Raw genomic sequence first — 18,430 nt, 5'->3', positions numbered from 1 at the left:
GCACCCAAGAAGGACCTGGGTACAGTTCCTGGCATCCCATATGGTCAACCCGCTCTGCCAGAAGTGATCACTAAGCATAGATTCCAGAGTACATCTTAAGCACCAGTAGGTAGGACACCAAAATAAAACAAAAGAATGATCCTGTTTACTGATAATTTCATACACTTTTTAATAGTCTAAATTTAATTGGATGTAACGACAATATTTTTAATTAAATCTCATGACTAAAAAGATACCTGTTCTTTTGCTCCTGCTGTAATAACTGTGCAGCTATTTTCCTCAAATCAGTCACTTCCTTCAAGTCTTCATCCTCTTCATCTGCAAGAGACTGTTCTTTTGCAAGTCTGAAAGGCGATACAAACAGTTATCCAAAGAAGTACAAAAAACTCCCGGCCTCCAGAAACAGAAAATATTTCGGTTTTAATACTATATGTATGAAATTTAAAATCCAAATATCCTTATGCTCAAAATACTAAAATAAATATTTGAGGAATAAGATGATATCTATCCTCTTTAATCAAAAGAAAAAGAGGGAAACTGTTAATATTGGAATAAATATTACCTAAACTAGTGCTACCAGGTATGGCCCCCCCCAAAATAAAAAGAAATTATTTTTACAAAATCACTTAGAGTGTATCTGAAATGATTATTTAATAATTGCTAAAAAAAAAACTGGAGCCATGGCACAAGCAGTAAGGCATCTGCCTTGCCTGCACTAGCCTAGGACGGACTGCTGTTCGATCCCCCAGTGTCCCATATGGTCCCCCAAGTCTGGAGCGACTTCTGAGCGCATAGCCAGGAGTAACCCCTGAGCATCATTGGTTGTGGCCCAAAACCCAATATATATATATATGCATACTTGCTAAAAAACAATGTTACCAGTGAAGTCATTTGAAAGATGCACAATAAAGAGAAAAGAAATTCTCAGGGATCAGAAATAGTTCACTACATATCCTAGATTCTAGTGGATTTAATCTATGGATTTAATGTGGTCTAAGAAAGAACTTTACGGGGCTGGTGAGGTGGCGCTAGAGGTAAGGTGCCTGCCTTGCAAGCGCTAGTCAAGGAAGGACCGCGGTTCAATCCCCCGGCATCCCATATGGTCCCCCAAGCCAGGGGCAATTTCTGAGGCCTTAGCCAGGAGTAACCCCAGAGCATCAAATGGGTGTGGCCCAAAAAAACTAAAAAAAAAAAAGAAAGAACTTTACAGTCTCCAATTCAACTTCCTTATTTGTCCCTCACAGGTCAAAATCTACAGTGCAGAATTTAGTATTAAATACTAAAACTGAGAATGCATGAGTAGTCATAGAATATTGCACAGACCAAGCGCTCTCTCCTTTTCTTCCAACCTCAATGAAATAGTGACTGAAATAAGGTGATATATTCTATCATTTCATGTCATAAGATAGAAAAGACCCAAAATATGACTATTTTAAGAAAGCACAAAAGTAAATAACTTGGAAATTATAGCCTGACAAAATGAAAGTGTATTATTCAAGATCATAATACCTGAATGTTAGACATTTTAAAATCTGTTTCTTGGCTTTACTGTTGCTGCAATATCATCCATGTTAAACAAAGAAGTGTCAAAGAACTCAAATAAAGTTAATGAATATTATGGTATAAACCTGAATAATGATAAGTGATAGTATCATCACTCTTCTGGGCCAAAAATGGCATAAACTCAACTTTAAGTGTTTTGTAGAATTTCCAATTTGAGGATTACAGAAAGAAGTATTTCTGAATTAACTAAATACAACAGGTAAAAGAAGAAAAAACATTTTTCTCAAGTAATCTCTTAAATAGAAGTATCAAGGATGTTTCCATGTTATAAATAATATTTAAATTTGATAGATTTTGTGCACCAACCTTTTTTCACCTGGCAGTTCTTCATTTATTGGAAATTTTTCAGGAACTTTTTCTTTTCCCTGACATAAAGAAGTATAGTTTTAAATGTTATGGCCACTTTTGTGAGATCAAATAATATACGATTAGTATTTGTTGAACATTTTTTACCTTAAAAAAAGAGACAAATGTTCCAAGTTGTGAGTCTTCTTGCTCAGGAACTGCTACATCTTCTGTAGTGTGGTCAATAAAATCATGCACCTCCTGGTCTAAGTATAGATTATTTATTAGAAGAGAAGAATACGTAAACTGTGCTCTGACAATAATTGTTTAGAATAAAATATTTTTCTTAAAAATAAATAGAAACCATAGAAACTAAACATTTAATTGATTTTAATTAAAAATTCCATTTTAATAAGGACTAAATGTATAAAAACATAACAGATTCTATATGAATTACCTTTATGAAAATCAGGTTTACTTCCTGTCATTCCCGTGTAACTGTCATTCCTCAATGTCTGCTCTCTATTTGATTCTGAGACTTGAGAATGAAGACTGATTGTGTCATCGTCTGAAGGCTGAAAAGAAAAGCACAAGAAAGAAATGTTGAAGATATGTTGAAGAGTCCTTTGTTACTTTTACTTGTGACATATATTATCTGCTTTACATTCCAAGTTTTCAAACCAAAAATTAATGTTCATTGATTTCTTTTAAAATTATCCAGGCCATCTTTTTCATAGGAAGTGTAAAATAAAATAACAAGCATATTTTTATCAAACTGTAAACACATGGTCAAATATCTATTTCAATGTGCTCATACAATTTCAAAACAGGTCATCAATAGAAAATACTTACTTCTGTGGTAGATAATCGTTTCTCTCCATTATCACTTCCAATGCCAGAATCAGGGCCATGATTTTTATTTGGGTAAAAATCTTCCATACTATGAAAACAGAAATTCTAATGGTAATGAGAATTTTCTTTTTAAATAAATGATAGGTCTGACATGCAAATTTCTGTATAATACAGAATATATACTTTAAAAACATTTGTGGGCTAGAGTGATAGTACATGGGTATGCAGCTGACCTTGGTTCAATTCTTGTACAACATATGGTCTTTTAAGCACCACCAGGAAAATTCTCTAGAGTTTTAGTCATGTGTGATCCCCCAAATCAAACAAAACAAAAATTCTCGTCATGGCTAAAATCATTAAGGATAGAATAAGAAAAATAGTAATACTTTATAAAATTCTTTATTCATATTCCAAACATTTTTTCATGAACTCAGTTGTAAAGTGACAATTGTTAATAGCATATTACTTCTGAGATACAGATAAAAGCAGACTGTTCTAGCAGAAATATAATCTCGATACATGCACACCCATGTTTGATAAGTGTTATTTCCAATTGTTAAGAACTGGGAGAAACTAAATGTACAACAGCAGATGAAGAAAATATTATATGTATATAAACAATAGAATACAATTCAGTTATGAAGGATAAAATCTTGGGGTTAGCAACAATAGGATGGACTAAAGGGTATTACACTTAGTAAAATAAAGAGATGCAATATACAGAGAAATAAAGCAAAATGAACTAAATAAAATTTTAGAAAAACTTTCATACTATAAGCCAAAAAAAGGGGAAAGAGATAAGCAAATTGGGCCTAAAGAGTCAACTGTATGGTAAAGACAGAACTGAGACTTTAGTAGTAAACTTCATGTATTAAGTTGATTTTCTGTGTGCATACCTGAAACTTGTATAATATTCTATGCAATACTACTTCAATTTTAAAAATCTAAACCAAAATTGAAAGTTTCATCTTGATAAATAACTTTCTGATCTCCTTAATGGTTTGGCCGATTACATAATACGGCTTTAAAATATTTTAGAGTGCTGCTACAGATGTGGAGAGAAAGGGAATCTCATTCCCAATAAAACTAGAAATTGAGCTTCTATATGATCTAGGAGCAATACCACTCCTTGGAATATACTCTAGGAACCCAAAAACATCATAAAGAAAAGCCCTCTGCATTTCTATGTTCATTTCAGCACTATTTACAATAGCCAGAATCTGGAAACAATCCAAGGGCTCAAGAGTGGACAAAAAAAAACTTGAGGAATAATACACAGCTGTTATGAAAAATAAAGCCAATAAATTTGCCTATAATGCATGGATATGGAGAGTATTAAATTGACTGAAATGAGTCAGAATAAAAGGGAGAGATATAGAATAATTTTACTCATGTGGGGAGTATAAGAAAAAAAGCATGGTAATAATATTCAGAGAAAATAGATATGAGGATCAGGAGGACCATTCATGGATAGAAAGCTGACCACAAGTAGTGGAGAAGTTCAGTTAGGATATAAAAGGGACCACTAAGACAATGATAATTGGAACTGGTCACATAGGATAAGAACTAGATGCTGGGGCCGGAGAGATAGCATGGAGGTAGGGCTTGCAGGCAGAAGGACGGTGGTTCGAATCCTGGCATCCCATATGGTCCCCCAAGCCTGCCAGGAGCGATTTCTGAGCCTAGAGTCAGGAGTAACCCCTGAGTGCTGCCAGGTGTGACGCAAAAACCAAAAAAAAATTGTATTTTGTATTATTTAATAATATAAGATAAAAAGGGGAGTAACACTAAGTGTTCTGGGCTACGCTGATCACAAGAGATACATTTAAAAATATCTAGTTTAAAGCCAGAAAGAATAAGATTATATGCCTGAAGATAAAGCTAAAGTGAAATATAAAGTGCTACAGGAAAAGAGAAATCAACAAATCCTTGTACGATTACAAAAGGCCTTACCCATGGTGCCAGAAAATAATATAGTGTAGATAAGGCATACCACAACCCTGGTTCAGTCCCCAGCACCCTATCTTTTTCCCTAAGCACCAATCTCTGTACACAGAGGCAGGAGGAAGCCTTGAGTACTCACTTGAACTCATATGAAAGTACCCAATGAAGCAGATTTTGAGTTTAGTCATGTAAGATGAAGACACACAAAATAAATTGCATTTGTTAATATACTGTCTATACTGTCTTAGGTATGTGGTAAGTGCACCTCCTTTTACTTGTAATATAATATGCAATTTAATGCATTATTATTTTAAAAGAGAGTATTTTAAACCCACTTCTCCCTTGAATATGTATCTCATTTGCTTGCCTCCATTAATTTACTGCTTACATTCTCCTGAACACATTTCCTCTCTTTCTCTACCTTCACATCTTTCTAAATATATTTCAATAAAAACTATCTTGCATCACAAAAAAATAAACAAATGAATAAAAGTGAGGAAAACAAAGCTTATAAAGGTCGTTCCTTGATGAGTAGGAGGTAAATCATATTTTCAAAATATTTACTAATCTTGGATGATAATGAATCATTAGTATTAAACAGGCTCAGAAAGATTAAACATTAATATATAAGCCATAGAAGAATTACAGATTAAATCATGATTAGAAATGAAATCCATTGAAATCATCTAAGCAATTATACTTCCATGTACTAAAATATATTCATGTATATGTAGTAGATGAGGAATCCTTATGGATAAGGAAAAATATTAAGTACTCTATATACTTTATTTCTTTTAATTTTGACAGCATTTATATGCTTACTTGCCTTTTCAAAGAGAGAAAACGAAATGCCAGAGACAATTACATTTATTAAAAGTCAGAGAAGGACTGCAAAAACATTATGTTAGATTATAAAGTTGACAAATTACAATAATGCTTATTTGTGTATAACTGAAAGTTTAACACTATTCCAGGCATTCTAAAAACCAAGGGCAAGCATGGAAGTACGTTAGAAAAGTTTTCTAAGTTCTCTATGAACTGTGAATAGGAAAATAGCACAACTAACAGTAAACTAATGAGTTCACTCCATTGGTCTACACTGCCTAAAATGGAAGTCATTTATTTAGCTACACTAAGAACTTGAAATGTATCTAGTCCAAAATAAAACAAGCTAAGAATGTAAACTGCACACCAGATTTTAATTTCATGTTCATATGAACACTTGTCTGTACAGTACTGAATAATATAAAAGTAAAAATTATAAAACTAAAACAATTTTGATTTTTATACTTCTAATCAAAGTTTGTTCAATACACTTAAGATTAATAAACTTCCTTCAGAGTATATAAATCCATCATGAAATAAGACTATATTACATTACCTGTCTGTGAGAGGCTGGGAGGGCACTCGTTTACTTAATGATGGAAGATCCAAAGAATCTGGTTTCTTATCCATTCTGCAACATGCTTGTATATTTAAGTATTTAAATATGTGCACTTTGCCCTTTAAACAAATCTGTCAAAAATAATGATATGTTTTTTAATGTTTAATTGGGTCACTCTGAGATACAGCTTCAAAATTGTTCATGATGATTTTCAGTCATACAGATTCCAATCTGCTTCACCAATATCCTGCTTCCTTCCCACCCTACCCCCCAGTCTCCCTCTAGTAGCAAATACTTGTCTTCTCTCTCTCTCTCTCTCTCTCTCTCTCTCTCTCTCTCTCTATATATATATATATATATATATATATATATATCTTTATTTTAGGTACTGTGGTTTGCAATACTGTTACTGAAAGAGTATTATACATATTATTTGAGGAGAGGAGAATTAATATGTAAGAGCAGATATAAATTTCATGTATCAACATTTAATATATTTTAAAAATATATGTGTAGACATTATAATCGCTACATTTTGTAAATGTATATGTACATTTTTCTCAGGCTAGTTGAAATATCTTCTAAAAGTGGTACAATTACAATTGTACTGCCATCTCCATTCTTATTAGAAGAAACTAGTTAATTTGTATTTTACTTATTTTTTTTTATTTAAAGCACAACAGGAGCTGAAGTGATACCACAGTTGGTAGGGCATTTGCCTTGCATGCAGCTGAATCCAGGTTCTATCCCTGTCTTCCTATATTTTCCCCTAAACCTTCCAGGAGTGATTTCTGAGTGCAGATCCAGGAGTAATGCCTGAGCGCCACTGAATGTGGCCCAACAACCAAAAAAATAATTGATAAATAAAAGCACAATATACAAACATTAAAAAATATAAGAAAAATATCCTTATTGGGAAAAAACAATTATTCATTATGGTGATGATAACAGAAAAAGTAAGCCATATACTTATTTTTCTTTGATGAATGGAGTTGTTTGGCACACCCCATGGGATTCTCATGGGCTATTACTACTTCTCTGCTCAGGAGTGACTGCAGCGCTTGGGGAGGGGCACATATGATGTTATTGGAGATTTGAACCAGGTTTAGCCACATGCAAGGCAAGTACCTTAACCCCCTGCACTATCCCTCTAGCCCTTCATGCTAATTTTTTCAAGTGTATCAAAACTATTAGGTCTGAAGTAAATATTAGAAGAATATTAAATCAAAATATAGTGCAACTGAATCTGTGAATGACTTAAACAAATGTCAGTAAGAGTGAGATGATACATGAAAATATATGTCAATTCATTTAACATCAAAAAGTTACTTGGTGGAGAAAAATAATGAGGCACAAAATACTATGTGACAAAAAGGTTCTATGGGCTGGAGACATAGTTCAATAGAAGGACACTTGCCCGGCACACAACGAACCTACGTTCAATCCTTAGCAACCCATATGTTCCCTGGATCCCCACCAAGACTGATCCTAAGTACAGTGCCAGGGGTAATCCCTGAGCACAGACCAAGTGGAATACATACACGGCAAACACCTTACACATTATGTAAACTCTCCACCTTGTACATTTGCCACACTAATTCATATAGTGTTAGTAATCACAAGAGTGATTATCAACACTAATAAGAAAATTTTTAGTTTATTAGTAATCAAGACTGATAACAAAATGGTGATACTCCATTCTAGATCTTTCAACCTCCAGTCCCCAATTTAACAGTTATTTCAGATGCTTTTCTATATACAAGGTCTGTTGCTATTTTCAATTATAAGCTTTGTTCATTGAAGATTTAATAAGAAAAATAAAGATTTAAGACTTTTTACATTACCACTACAACTATCACCTATCATATACACAACCATTACCATCATCCTTTCCCAATCCCAAATAGCACACATAAACAAAAATTCAAGCATTCTCTGTGGCTTTGAAGGACTGTTTACGTCCATGTCTTTTTTCACATAGAAGATAGTGTGTCAATTCCACTTTTAGAGGCCTGTCATAAGAATTAAAGGAACACATGTGAAGCATTTTCAACAATTCATGTAGCATGGTATATGACATATATATCTATTATAATATTACAAGGATAGGCCAAACCCAACGTGTTCATAAAGGTTTTTCACTAGATGTTAAGAAGTCTTTTCACAATGTATAACTTTGGTATGTGGAGATATGATTCTGAAAGTTATTGTGGGCCTTGGAGAAACTGTTACCATTGCCTTACAGGTGGAAGAAGACTACCCAAATGTCCACTCCACCAGACTTTTTATAATAAAATTACATCTTACTTGACAAAGGCATAATACACATGAGCAGGTCCTGGAAGTTCATGTAATCTGTGACCTGGCCAGAAATGATGACAAACTTAGGAAAAAAAGCCTAGAACCAAAGCACATTAGTGCAAAAGAATCTCAAAAGTTCAAAAATATAAAAAAGTTAAAAAGTTAAAAATTAAAATCTTAGCAAATGGAATTCAACAGCACATAAAAGTAATCACATATCATGACCAAATGGGTTTCATCCAAGGATGCAAGGATGGTTCAATATACACAAATCAACATCATGCAGCACATCAGTAGGAAAAAAAAGATAAAAATCATATCAATTCAACAAATGCAGAAAAATGTACTGACATGATAAAAACCCTCAGCAAAATAAAGGTTGAAGGAGCCTTTCTCAATATATCAATAAATATTATAAAAAGCCAGAGTCAATATTGAAAGAGCAAGTCCCAATTCTCCTTGCCAGCAGTGCATCAGTGCATCCACCCCACCAAGAAGAGTATGGATCATACTTTTTTTTGTTTTTGTTTTTTTTTGGGCCACACCCGTTTGATGCTCAGGGGTTACTCCTGGCTAAGAGCTCAGAAATTGCCCCTGGCTTGGGGGGACCACATGGGATGCCAGGGGATCGAACCGCGGTCCTTCCTTGGCTAGCGCTTGCAAGGCAGACACCTTACCTCTAGCGCCACCTCACCGGCACCAGATCATACTTTAAACTATCTTGTCATTTCCCAAATCCATAATATTCTGACTCTGAGTTTAGGTTCACTAGAAAACTAAGATAATCTGCAATGCCTAAGGCAAATGGCCACGCCTAAAGGACTCAGACAAGCCAGACCACACTTTAGTATGCTTGCATTCTTCAGGACATTCTTTTTTTTTTAATTTTTTTATTTTGAATTATGAGAACAAAAGATGCGAAGAAAGAGGACAAGGTAAAGTTACAGTGGAAGGACAATAACCCATAACATAATTCTCAGAAGAAGTCCCCTTGCTGATATCTTAACTTTGAACTTTCAGCCAAAGAACGTTAAGATAAAATAAAACAGAATCCATGTGCGATTATTTTGTCCCTCGAGTCCCCAGATTGTAGCACATTATAATATTTCTTAACAGCACACAAGGCAATTTAAAGCCATCAAACTTACGTAACTTCTTTAACATTAGAGGCATAGTATTTTTTACATTTCCATGTACACGAATATTAGCTTAAGTTAACCTCGAATTTTAAGTGGGTGCGTTTTAAGGATTAGAGTCAAATGAGCACAGTAAAAACGTTGTTAGAGTGGCAATTGTTGTTTGCATAGGCCCACCAAAATATGAGAGGCATGGAAAGGAATAACTTTGGCCTAAATACAAAGAGATCCTACCCCTAAAGTTTCCTGGCATAAGACCAGCTCTAGGCTTCAGGCAAGTTATCGTCCGATCCAAGACATTGTCCGTAGTGCCAACACACTTTTCACACAGTCTTTGTTGTTGGTATCATGTTTCTGTATTAAAGATTCTGGAATCTGCATGTCCTAAATTGAAGTCATGATGTGGAGTATCTTCTCGTTTCACCTCACCATGAAAGGGCAATGCAGGAAGCCCTTTCCTGTAAGCAGGCTGTTGTTGTTAAGTCTTCTCAGTGTTAAGGGAAGTCTCTTTTGAGCAGGACGATGTCTGAGCAGTGGTAGGGTCTTCCGTGGTAGAGGATTGCTTCCAGGCGATGTTATAGACAAACATCACAATTAAGGGGCAATACAGCAAGCCCTGTCCAGTAAGCAGGTCATTGTTCTTGTTGTCTTCTCAGTGTTAAGGGGTGTTTCTTTTGAGTAGATAGATGTCAGAGCAGCTGTAGGGTCTTCCCTGGTACAGGAATGCCACCAGGTGATGTTATATATGACCTTGGATGTTTTGTAAATGTCTTCTGTAGATCAAGGGGTGAATGGAGAATGCTTCAGGACATTCTTAACAATTGGTAAGGAATGCAAAGAGTTTTCAAGCCTATATAAAGATTAAAATTTCCTATAATGCTCCTCCACAAAAGGAGCCATATTAACTTAGTCCTATACTAAGTTTCTCCACACATTCAAGAAATTGTGTTTCTACTCCTTTACTTTTCAATAATCTTTTCTACATTCTAACTCCTAGTCTCAGCATCATCATTTTCATTTTTCATTTTCATTTTTTCAGCATCAGTATTTCATTTTTGAAAATATTTAAGAACCTGGGTACCAGAGACAAACACAGAGACCACCCTTCACCATTCCTTCGTCAATATTACTTATTGTTAATGGTGGAAAACTGAAAGCATTTCCACTGAAAGCAGGAACAAGGAAAGAATGTCCATTGTCTCCACTCGTATTCCACATAGTATTAGAAATCCTACCAACAGCAATCAAACAAGAAAAGGAAATCAAAATAATTCAAATTGGAAAAGAGGAAGTGAAACTCTATTTGCAGATGACAGTGATGATATCCAGTGAAGATCCTAAAGTCTCCAAAAAAATTTTTTCTAGAAACAATAAGTCAATACAGCAAAGTGGTCAGCTAGAAAGTTGATTCACAAAAAAATCAATTTCACTACTTTATACAAATAATGAATCAGAGGAATAAAATTATCCAAGAATCTATCCCATTTAAAATAGTTTCAAGAAACATCAAGTACCTATAAATCAATTTAATAAAAGAGGTGGGATACATAAAACACAAAAACTTAAAAAGACTTAAGAAATTGAAGACCCAGAAAAATGAAAAATCATTCTATATTCATAGAATGCCAGAATCAATATTTTCCAAACATAAAAGTCTATATTTATACAGGTGTCTTTATGGTGGCAGGATACAGCCGGGTATGGGGAAAGTGTAGAATAGATTCTGAGAACATTGGTGAAGGGATATTGACACTGGTGGTTCTTGTTCTTTGTGATGTGTGCCAGTATCTGTGGCATGAGATAATCACTCACTATTGTTTTAATTTGCACCTCTCTAATAATTAGTGATATGAAGCATTTATTCATGTGTCTTTTGGCCATCTGTATTTATTCTTTGAGGAAATGTTTGTTCATTTCTTCTCTCCATTTTTGATGGGGTTAGATTTGTTTTTGTTGTTAAGTTCTTGTTTCTATTGTTAAGTTAGAACCATGTATATCTTGGAAATTAGTCCCTTATCAGATGAATTTGGGATGAAAAGTTTTTCCCATTCCATGGGTGACATTTGTTTCCTAGTTTGTATTTAGTCCAATTTGTTTATCTCTGCTTGCACTTGTTTAACAGTGGTGTTTCCTCTTTAAACATGCCTTTAATCTGAATGTCATAGAGTGTTTGTCGACATTTTCTTCTACATACCTTAAAGCTTCAGATCTGATATCAAGTTCTTGATTTTGAGTATGTAAAATTCCTCAGCATTTGTCTAACTGTGAAACTGTGTATCTTTCCTTCAAACCCAAAGATATGTCTGACTGGGTGAAGTATTCTTGTCAAAGCATTCATTTCATTGAGTTTTGTCTTTCCCAACACTGCCTTTGACCTTGAGGGTTGCTTTTGACATATCTGCTATATATAAGGATGCTCCTATGTACATAATTTTCCTTTTTGATCTTCTACCTTCAGTATTCCATTCCTATCTGTGGGATTCTTCACTGTGACTAGGATGTGCTTTTGGGTGTTTGTCTTTGGATCTCTTTTACCCGGTACTCTTTAGGCATGGAGTATTGTTTGCATGCACTCTTTAGCTCTTGGAGCTTTTAACTCCCAGTCCTTGACTGTTGATTTTTCATAAAGTTTTTCTTCCTGGGCCTGTGGACTCCAATAATTCTTATGTTGTTTCTATTGAGTTTATAACAGACAGCTATTTTGATCTGTTCACACACTTTGAGGATTTTTTTACATCATCTGATCAATTTTAAGGCTTTTTTCCAGCCTCTACTGTTGTATGGAATTATTATGCACCTCATCTTCCAGCTCACTGAATCTTTCACAGCTATTACTCTGTTGGTGAGGTTTTCCAGTGAGATTTTCATTTTGGCTACCAGGTTTTTTAGCCCTGATATTTCAGTTTGAGAGTAATCTTATTTCTACTTTCATGTGATCTTAATTCTTATTTGTGGTTTATTTGGTTCATTTCATGAATTCTTGGAGTTCCTGGAACATACTCCATATTTCCTCCCTAAAGTCTCAGAGAGGCTACATTAGTGACTGGTACTCATTTGGTCTTCAGATCCATCCACTTCATTCCCTAAGCATGGTGGTGATGCTATGATGCTTTCCCATAGTGTTCTTTGTAGTGTGTGTATGTGTGTATGTGTGTGTGTGTTTCTACATTTTATGCTGTTGTACACTGATGATGGTATAAATCATTACATTTGCTTTGTTGTCTCTGGGCATGAGAAGCCTGTTCTCTCAGCAAAGGAGGAGTTTCTCCTTCCAGCTTACAATTTCCTCCCAGTCCTTTCAAGATTTTCGGGGAGGGGGCAATTTCCCCTCTATTTCTCAGGGCTTTTGCCAGCCATACTGAGGTCTTTAATACAGTTAATTTTTGTGAATTCAGTGAGATATTGTTTCATTTTCATTTTTTTAACAAAAGAATAATCAATTTTCCCAACACCATCTGTTGAAGAAGAAATTTGCCTTGTTCCACTTCATATACCCAGATCCTTTGCAATAAACAAACTATCAGGCTTTGGAGGTCACTCTTGGTAGTGGGCAGGGACTATGCCATTCTGGGGACTGAGTCCTCTGTACAAAGCATCCTCTGTGCAAAGCATACACTCCAATCTGTTGAGTTATCGCTAAGCCTAACAACTTTTTTCTTTAACTTTTCAAATTATTTCTAAATATGTTTTTCTTTCACTTTTCAAAATTATTTCTGTAATTCACACTGATGATTTTGGGGCCAGGGCGGTGGCAAAAGCGGTAGGGCTTTTGCCTTATACACGTTTTTCCTAAGATGGATTGCAGTTCGATCCCCCAGCATCCCAAAATGTTCCCCAAGGAACAACTTCTGAGAACATAGCCAGGAGCAATCCCTGAGAGTCACCGTGTGTGGCCCAAAAAGCAAAACAAAAGCAAAAACAAAAAAACCCACAAACTGATGATCCATATGTGTTTACAAACTTTCATCTCTATTATATATGAAGAATTCCTCTTTGCTAATTTTTGCCCTCATTTAGATAAAGCACAACTTTTCCCACCTTTATAAAGCTTCCTGAGTTAAAATTTCAAAAACTGTGATTTAAAAGAAATACTTTATATACAAAATTACAAACAGATGTACAAATATGTAGAAGTATGTATAAGCATACATATGAATGTTAAACATATTCATGCATATAAACAAATTGTTAAACATAATACTAGAATACTGATGACTGTATTTTCTACCTCACATATAATTTATAGTATGACTTTAGAATGTTGAACATTATCCCTAAGTCCCTCAGTCATGGAAGGCATCATTCTTATACCTTTTAATTCCCATACTTCTGCTAAGGGCATTCTATAAATTATTTTGTTTCAGGCAGTGGAAGTCTTACAGTTAAAATGCTTAGTAACTCTTGGCTCTCTCTCCATTCTAGAGTGAAACAATAGGAATCCAAATGGAACTTCGATTTAGTGCAAGAAGTGTATCAATGGAGAGCCTCACTGTTTAGCCATTTTCAGAGGACTCCCAGTTACATATATGTATGTATATGTATGTCTATATTTGCACATACATAACATTCAAGTGGTATAGGCCCATTATATCCACTGGGCCTCATGCATCTATTTAAATTTATAATAAATCAAACTAAACTTAAAATATTGTTTCTTAGTCCCTCTAACCATAATTTAAGCAATGAACAGCAAATGTGATAAGCACTATTGTACCCCACTCTCAAAAACATAATTGAGGAGTATAGTTCATAGAACATTGTTACTCCTTGGGCATGCCACAAAATTTCATATATTTGGCGTTTGTCATTATATTCAGAGCTACATTTCCATCTATACCAACTAGTTCCCAGGTATAACACAGTAAATCAATGTCTCTTGATGCCTTCTCAAGTAACACTTCAGTGTCAACTGTTAGCCTTCTGCTAAGGAAGCAATTACCAGGTCTGGACCAGTTATTACTGAAATTAGAAATGGCACCCACTTTGAAACGAGTGGAACCTATCTTTAAAGGAAAAGAAGTCAATTTTTCCTCTAGATGTAAGCAAACCCTGTACATATTTAAATACAGTCTGGGATTTCTTCACCCTGTCATCTAAGTTAAATATTCTGTGAAGTGCAAGCTGACTACAGTGACTACCATTCTATTTTTTTATTTTGTAAAATTCTGTTTCCATCTCTCCCCTGCTGGCCACTCTCATCCTTTGTGTCTGTCATTAATTTAAATCCAGGTATATTCATTTACACGCATGTATCAAATTCCACATGGATTGACTGCCCAAACTAAAGACTGCATTAATACTTTGCTAATTACATTTTGTTCTTTTTGTAATCATTTCAGATATCAGTACTAAGAAATTTTTTTAATCACATAACAAACACCAAGTAAACATATATCCGAGAAGCAGAGATTTGAAGAGGAGTAAAAGTTGCTACCATAAAATACATTTTGGTTTTTGGGCCACACCAGGTGACGCTCAGGGGTTACTCCTGGCTATGCACTCAGAAATCGTTCCTGTCTTGGGGGACCATATGGGATGCGGGAGGATCAGGGGGATTAAACCACCATCCACCCTAGGCTAGTGTTCACAAGGCAGACACCTTACATCCTGTGCCACTGCTCCGGCCCCATAAAACACATTTTAAGGTACAGGGATATACAAAGGTAAGTGTACATGGAAGGTTTGGGTTCAGTCACCAGAACATGGTCCTGAGTGTTCCTGGAGGTCACTCAACATATCCTGCTGTGGCCCTGATAAATTCCCCCATTGCAGTGCTTGAACCCCAGGACCTAAAACAGAACTGCCAATCACACCACTGACAGTGTGTTGGCAGGAGCAGCCCAAGGAAAGCTGAACAGAGCTTGGAATGCAAAGTAAAGGATTCTGTCTGGGGCTGGAGCATTAGGACAGCAGTTTGATTCCCAGCATACCATATGGTCCCCCAAGTCTGCCAGAAGCGATTTCTGAGTGCAGAGTCAGGAGTTACTCCTGAACACCAGCAGGTGTACGCCCCTGCCCCACAAAAGGATTATGTCTTAAAATGATGAGTTATTTAAGCTGCCTCTTAAGTGAGAGCAGACAGAAAAATCTCTGAAAACTAAATACAAGCTATGTTTTTGTAAAGGATACTTTTTATAAGGATATTTTCCTCCCTCTTTAACAGGGAGAGATGAAAAATGAGTCTCTAGAAATAGAGAAGAAACTGTATAACAGTATATCCTCAAGTGCTGTCAAATAACCTTTCTTACTAGTTCCCCTCCCTAGTATTTTCTCTCACTAAAGGTTATATAATATATATTATATCATCTTTATTATATATATTATACCATATAAATGGTAGTATTTTTAGACAATTTGAAGAGTTAATAAGTTTTTCTGGGTATCTGCCATGACAATAGAAACTATATATGCTACTAAACTTGTTCGTTTTTCTTGTGCCCATCCTTTTATTTATTTATTTTGGTTTTTGGGTCACACCTAGCAGCACTCAGGGGTTACTCCTGGCTCTACGCTCAGAAATTGCCCCTAGCAGGTTCGAGGGACCTTATGGGATGCCGGGATTTGAACCACGGTCCTTCTGCATGCATGGCAAATGCCCTACCTCCAGGCTATCTCTCTGGCCACATATGTCCATCTTTTATTACATAGGATGTCTCTTATCAAAAACCTAAAAAGCTAGAAGAAAATTTAATTTTATTTCCTACAGTACACAATCCTTCATTTTATGATAAACTGATAACAGACTTACCAGTTTACAAGTTGATATATGGACTTAATAGTATTTATTCTCTAGAAGTTAACCTAAAATTCCTTGTATCATCATAAAGTCACTTATATAAAAATTCCTTTAGACAAAAATAATTAAAGAACAAATTAAGTTCTGCTTTAGATTTTGTTATTTTACCATTCATAAAGGAATATAATCATGAACAAAAAATAAAATTACGATCATAAAGCATATTTTTATAACACACCTGTGCTGGTGGTACTTGCAATGGATTGTTATCCAAAATTATTACTTGTAAATGATGCAGCTTCCTGTAACAAACTGGAATTTCGGTCACCTTATTACAAGAGAAATCCAACTTGACTAAGGGAAGATCTCCTAATTCTGTTAAGAAATTAAAAAATAAATTATATTTTACATAGTTCACGCTTATTCATTTCAGTAAAATTGTGAGAATCTTACCTTCTGGCAACACATGAAGATTATTTCTTCTTATATTTAGTTCTCTAAGTGAATGCAATTTTCCCATTTGGTGGGGAAGGACCTGAATCTCATTGCAGCTGATATCCTAAAGAAAACAAAATAAAATTATAACAAAAGAACTGAAAACCACTAATTCATTTCATTTAAATTAAAGCACATGGATTTATAGCTAACATGTTATCTCAAATATCACTTCCCTAAAGATACTAGAGTCCCGTTTATATTACTAAAGTCAATACAGAAAAGTAAATTAATTTTCCTCCACAAATATTTGTGGTTATAACACTATTATATAAAAAACAGTCCTTTGAAAGTTTCAACTGAAAACTAACTTTCACCAATTGAAACTAGGATGCTTCAGAAATTTCTCACTAAGAGATGAAAACAGAAGACAAATATAAATCACTATACAGATTTAATGCAATTTCTCTAAGATATCCATGACATTCTTCAAAGAAGTGTACAAAACACTCCAGAAATTAATTTGGAAAAATAAATGTGCAAGAATAGCTAAAGCAATCCTTGGTTGAAAGAAGATGGGAGGTAACACCTTCCCCAACTTTCAATTGTACTATTAAAAATAGTCATCAAAACAGCATTGTTGGCATAAAGACAAACTCTCAGATCAATGAAATAGACTTGAGTATTTAGAGACTGATGGAATGGGAAAAACTATTCATTCAATACCTATCAGATAAAGGACTAATATTTAAAATATCCAAGGTACTGACAGAGGTTATTAAGAAAAAACAACTAACTCCATCAAAAATGGGGAGAAGAAATGAACATGTTCTCAAAAAAGAAATGCAGATAGCCAAAAGCCACATGAAAAATGTTCCACATCACTAATCGTGAGCGAGATGCAAATCTAAATGATGTGTTAACATCTCATGCCACAAAGTCTGTCATACATCACAATGAACAATCAATGCTCTCATGGATGTGGGGAGAATGGAACTCTCATTCACTTCTGTTGGGAATGCCATTTAGTCCAGCCTTTATAGAAAACAATATTGATATTCCTCAAATAACTGGAAATTGAGCTCCCATATGATCCAGGAATATAACTACTAAGTATATACACTAGGAACACAAAAACACAATACAAAGATGCTCTCTGTCTCCTGTGTTCATTGCAGCACTATTTACAATACTATTTACAAAACAGGTGCCAGACAATTTATGAGTGGCTAAAGAAACTCTGGTATGTCTGTACAATGAAATACTAGTCAGCTATTAGGAAAAATGAAGTCTTGAAATTTGCCTATACATGAATGGAAATGATGACTTTTATGCCGAGTGAAAGTGAGAAAGATAAAGACAGAATAGTCTCACTCATTTGTGGGATTTAAGAAAAATAAAAGCAATATGGTAATAATACCCAGAGACAATAGAGATAAGGGCTGGAGAACTAGCCCACAATATAAAGCCTACACAAAGAGTGGTGAGTGCTAACAACTACTGTGATAAAGTTAGTGTGAGAGAGAAATAGAATGTCCCAAAGACAGACAAGGTATGGAGGAGGGAAATGGGATATGTTGGTGGCCAGAAAGCTAAACTGCAGTAGCATGGTGTACATTCAATGACTGAAACTCAACTATGAACATTTTTCTAACCATGGTCTTTAATACAGAAATTATTTTTAAAAGAAGGAAATCAAAGGTAGGACATATATCAGGTGTCTTCTTTAATATATGCTAAACAGATAAATAAAACAAAAGAATATAATCAAATATTGCTAGAAATATTAAGTAA

The 18,430-nt window shown here is 34.9% G+C and overlaps 1 protein-coding gene across 1 annotated transcript in view; it reads right to left on the bottom strand.

Annotated features, from left to right (window-relative positions):
* The window catches only part of LRCH2 (leucine rich repeats and calponin homology domain containing 2), a 123,605-nt gene that overhangs the window by 54,782 nt on the left and 50,393 nt on the right, over positions 1 to 18,430 (bottom strand). Inside the window, exons 4-11 of the mRNA XM_049767563.1 lie at positions 16,655 to 16,760; positions 16,440 to 16,576; positions 6,026 to 6,159; positions 2,701 to 2,788; positions 2,306 to 2,423; positions 2,017 to 2,114; positions 1,870 to 1,928; positions 237 to 344 (exon numbers count right to left, since the gene is read on the bottom strand). Of these exons, the coding sequence (XP_049623520.1) occupies positions 237 to 344; positions 1,870 to 1,928; positions 2,017 to 2,114; positions 2,306 to 2,423; positions 2,701 to 2,788; positions 6,026 to 6,159; positions 16,440 to 16,576; positions 16,655 to 16,760 (848 nt within the window). The remainder of the gene's footprint in view (positions 1 to 236; positions 345 to 1,869; positions 1,929 to 2,016; positions 2,115 to 2,305; positions 2,424 to 2,700; positions 2,789 to 6,025; positions 6,160 to 16,439; positions 16,577 to 16,654; positions 16,761 to 18,430) is intronic.

Source organism: Suncus etruscus, chromosome X (assembly GCF_024139225.1).
Source record: "Suncus etruscus isolate mSunEtr1 chromosome X, mSunEtr1.pri.cur, whole genome shotgun sequence".
Lineage (NCBI taxonomy): Eukaryota > Metazoa > Chordata > Mammalia > Eulipotyphla > Soricidae > Suncus > Suncus etruscus.
Note: the sequence above shows the minus strand (reverse complement) of the source record. Positions and strands in the feature narration are given on the sequence as shown.